This window comes from Meriones unguiculatus, chromosome 16 (assembly GCF_030254825.1).
Source record: "Meriones unguiculatus strain TT.TT164.6M chromosome 16, Bangor_MerUng_6.1, whole genome shotgun sequence".
NCBI lineage: Eukaryota > Metazoa > Chordata > Mammalia > Rodentia > Muridae > Meriones > Meriones unguiculatus.
In genome coordinates, this window is record NC_083363.1 from 889,479 (window position 1) to 893,809 (window position 4,331).

Here is a 4,331-nt window from a genome sequence, read left to right on the forward strand (position 1 = left end):
GGACCTTCTCTGTGGCATCTGTCTGTGGGGAATCAGAACCAGTGTGATGGGCCTGTCCATTATTTCCTTTATGCTCTACAATAGAGTTCATGTCAGCACACAGGCCCAGGGCCCAGGTGTGCATACTACCTTCCTCTGCTGAGGCAGGCACATTTAGAGCCTGGGTTTGAAATCTCTGGGGAGACAAGAACTCAGGTCACCTTCCTTCCTTACCTTTACTTCTTTGATAGCAGAAAGATCACTACAGCTCCCACCACGAAAGCTCCAAGAACCAGGCCAATAAGAATGGCCATGAGGAAGAGAGTTGGCTGAGGAGGCTCTGAGGAGGGAAGGGAAGGAAGAGTGAGGACCCTGACCCTCGCTCTCCACCCTGATCCTGCTCAGGCGTTTCCTGACAACAGGCTCTGTGCTCACACCTGCCCTTACCCCATCTCAGAGTGAGGGGCTCAGGTAATGCTTCATGGTTCACATGACATGTGTATCTCAGCTCCTCTCCAGAAGGAACCACCACAGCTGCCCACTTCTGGAAGGTTCCATCCCCTGCAGGCCTGGTGTCCACCAGCTCCATTTCCTGGGTGTGGTTGTTCCCATCCCTCTGCCAGGTCAGGGAGATCTCAGCAGGGTAGAAGCCCAGGGCCCAGCACCTCAGGGTCACATTCCCTCCAGGTCTGACTTGGTGGCTCACATGTGCTTGGGGAGCATCTGAGAGCAACAATTGGAACAGTCAGGCATTTGCATTCCTCCTGGGGTGTGAGCAGAGCTCATGTGACCATCCCTGGACAGGAGGGGAGGGCTGCCTCAGGGAGGGGAGCAGACTCCAGTCAGAAGCCTAAAGGCCTGGTCTGGATGGTCTAATCCTGACTTTCATAATCGCCATGGGGCAGCAGGGAGCAGGAGACTCGGGGTCTCCCTCTAGGCAGATAGACTTCTGGATCTGACTGGACAGGGGGTGAGGGACTCAGCAACCCTGCAGTCAGACTCAGTGTCGCTGTGCAGGGAGAGTGAACCGGCCTGAGAGAGGCCATGATTCTGAGATGGAAGGGAGCTGCTGCTTAATTGACACACTGAACTGTCCTGGGAGAGGGTGAATCCTCTGGAGAGTCCCTCTCTTTGAGTCAGGAAACCGAGGAACACTCTTTGCCTTTGATGCAAGACAGTGTAAGTATTCCAGCTGCTCCCTACCTAGGAGGAGGCCTCAGGTGACAGGAGCTCCAATCCCAGAAACAGAAGGAGCTGGCAAGTGCCTCTCTTACCAGAGCGCAGCAATGTCTCCTTCCCAAGGTCCAGGTATCTAGTAAGAATTTCCACACAAGGCCCCTGCAGGTAAGTCCCCAGTTCTTCTGCCGTTCTCATATTGTTCCATTGTTTTCTTATGGTTTGAGCAGCCTCACCCTCTGCAGTCCAGGAGCTCAGGTCCTCATTCAGAGTGATGTAATCGTAGCCATAGTAGGCGAACTGATGGTGACCACGGAGGAAGCGCCCATCATTCCCCACACTGCAGCCAAGCACAACCTGTAGAGTGCGATATTCTTCCCCACCCCATCAGCTACCCGTCACTGGGATGCTTCCCAGCCTCCAGGAATTTTGTCCCAGTCTAACCCCCTAGCCAGGCACAGTCTGTGGCTTTCGCAGGTCGAAGGTCTCCAGAGCCCTCTTCCCCCATGGCCAAACCATGCACCCGGGGACTAGAGTGAAGCTCAGTGGAGCAGACCATGAAGGTATGGAGGGGAGGTGACCTCAGAGCAGGGACCACTCACCGTTCTTGCTGTGGTTGTAGTAGCCCATCATGATTTGAAGAATCATTCCGTTATTCTGTGAGTCGAGCAGGGCTTCCTCTGTCACTTGCTCCCAATATTCACGTGGTTCCTGCTCCATCCAAGGAGCCCGGGGTTGCATCACTGCAGTTGCTGCCTTGCTGTCGAATGCCTCAAAAGGTGTGGTGTCCAAATAGCCGACCCGGATGAACCGGGGCTCCCAGAGGTTTGGTCCATAAACCACGGTGTCGTAAAACAGCAGCCAGTGAGAACCTGGGGGTGGTGTGCACTGAGACCCTGACTCTTCTGCCTGGACCCAGGGCAGGTTGGTGGGATGGGAAGGGAGCAGTGACGGGTAGAGGAGGCCCTCTGGACCTGAGATGAAGGAGAGGGTCAGGGGTCAACCAGCTGGGGGAGCTGGGAGGGTCTAGTTATGGGAGGGAGAAGATGCAGAGGTGAGGATTCCCAGAGCTGCACCTTGCTCCCCAAAAGGCCATTTCACTCCAGGCCCAGCAAGTACCTGTGCAATTCTGGGTCAGGGCCACGGCCACCAGCAGGAGGAGGTGGGCACAGGGTCCAGGCGTCCTCATTCTCCAAGATGAGTCGAGTCTCAGTCAGCAGTGGCGTCTCTTCACTTCATAACCCTGATGTGGGTGAGGCTGATTGGCTGCTCTGAGATTTCCCAAAGGTAGTGGCATGGACCAGATGGGTTGGGTCTTGGAGAGGTGACCTCCTGGGAAAGAAATCTCTAGGGTCTCCTCTCCCACCTCAGACCCACTTTTGTGACCATGTATCTTGGCATCAATGTTTGGACATAAGCTGCATTTCCTTGATCCATGTCCTCCTGGTCCTGGTCACCGCATCCTTGAGTCTTAGCCCTGTGACCAGCAAGTCAGCGACTCTCAAGCGTTGGGATGTCAGAATCTCTACTCACGCTTAGACCTTGTGTAGCCTTCCATGCTGACTGTACTCTTGCGGTTTTGTCAATCCACAGTCATCATGTTAGGAACTGGAGTCTTTGAGAGTTTTGATTCAATGAGGATATTAATAACTAATTGTAAGTAAGCAGAATAAAAAAGAGAAAGAATTGTTTTCCAAAATTAAATGGTGCTGTCTAAGAGCTTTTTGGATAGTCAACATTTCTTGAAGTCCTTATCTTCATCTTCCTCACTACACATCAAGAGAATTTGTGTCTCCTTTTTCACATTTTTCTTTCATTTGAAATGCAGAAAAATGCAGTTTTCCAGACATGTTTTAGGAGAAACAATTTCAAAACTCATTTCTATATGTATGTATTTTTGTGTGTGTCTGTGTGTATGCAAGGAGTGTGTTCTCATGGGATCCCAGAAGAGGGAGTAGGAAACCCTGGAGCTGGAATTACAGGAACTTGTGAACTGCTAGATCAAGTGCTGGGAAATCAGTTCTGGTCTTCTCCAGAGCAGCCGGGGCTCTTCCCATCACTCCAGGCCCAGGAGAAAAATCATTAGCATCTTCAAATAATTTCAGTTTTCTTTTTGAGACAGGGTCTCAGCATGTGCCCTGGTTGGCCTGGTAGTGGCTATGTAGACCAGGCTGACCTAGAATTCAGACATCCACCTGCTTCTGGCTCCAGATTGCTGACATTAAAGGAATTTGCCATCCACATGGGCTAATTGTAAGTTTGCTCATTGATAAGCCACTAAATGGTCACAGGTGGCACTTCCTCAAGATTGTTCACACTGTGGACTTGAAACATCATTGAGTCCTTCACTGTCTGCTGCATCCACATGCATGAGAGAGTTTTGTGCGCTGAATGTTTTGCTAATAACTGTTATTTTAAGGTAGGACGTTCTTTGACCAACTCCTTTAAAAGAAAATTATAAAAAACTCAGTGGTTAACGTGGCCACACATTTCCATAGAGAGCTTTGGAAGCATTAAGAAGCCCTGAGTTGGTGGTGGAGAGCTCCAGGGCTCAAAATCACCAATGCTATCTTGAGTTTATGTGCATCGCTATGTTAAATATTCTCTCGTGGGTTGTGCCAGTTCATCCCGAAAGTGTTAGGAACTCAGAGTTTTGAGACATTTACTTCACTGAAGATAATATCAGGTAACTGTGACCCGAGTTCAAAGTTGGGACTTGGGGACCCTCAGGCCATTATGATGGATATTCTTGGTTGTCAAATGAACCACATCAGAAATTAACTGTCCCCAAGAGGACTGGGGCCACTGAGTGCTTTTCCTAATAAACTCTTGAAGTGGGAGGACTCACTTTTTGACTTAACTCTTTATTGATTCTTTGTAAACTACACATCATGCAGCCCAATCCCACTCATCTACTTGTCTCCTTGCATGACCTCTGCCCTTCCAACATCCCCTCAAAAGGAAAAAAGCAAAAGCAAATCCCACGTGAAAGCTGTAGTGTGTCACACTGTGTGCTGGGACTCTACAGAGCATGTGTGGCAGTCAGCAGGTTGTTAGGGACAGAGACCCACTGTTCCTGCTGTTTCTCCAGGTCATTCTGTGCCAGGCAGCAAGAGACGAAATGCGTAGGAACGGGTAATGCATGCAGTGATTGAAGCAAACCACTAAATAAATCA

The 4,331-nt window shown here is 50.2% G+C and overlaps 1 protein-coding gene across 1 annotated transcript; it reads right to left on the reverse strand.

Annotated features, from left to right (window-relative positions):
* Window positions 1-215: 215 nt before the first annotated feature.
* On the reverse strand, window positions 216-2,344 carry LOC110544579 (patr class I histocompatibility antigen, A-126 alpha chain-like). Its single transcript, XM_060369021.1, has 5 exons — window positions 2,275-2,344; window positions 1,758-2,027; window positions 1,254-1,529; window positions 427-702; window positions 216-319 (listed from the first exon to the last, which is right to left on the reverse strand). The coding sequence occupies exons 1-5, from the start codon at window positions 2,342-2,344 to the stop codon at window positions 216-218; spliced, it is 996 nt and encodes a 331-aa protein (XP_060225004.1).
* Between the last annotated feature and the right edge of the window lie 1,987 nt (window positions 2,345-4,331).

What these genes read in the sequence shown, in the direction of transcription:
- LOC110544579 (XM_060369021.1), bottom strand. Translation starts at nt 2,344, where the DNA reads ATGAGGACGCCTGGACCCTGTGCCCACCTCCTCCTGCTGGTGGCCGTG. An exon ending in GGAGACATTGCTGCGCTCTG is followed by an intron (nt 703 to 1,253) that starts GTAAGAGAGGCA and finishes TGTTGCTCTCAG; the next exon opens with ATGCTCCCCAAGCACATGTG. An exon ending in GCCCCTCACTCTGAGATGGG is followed by an intron (nt 320 to 426) that starts GTAAGGGCAGGT and finishes TTCCCTCCTCAG; the next exon opens with AGCCTCCTCAGCCAACTCTC.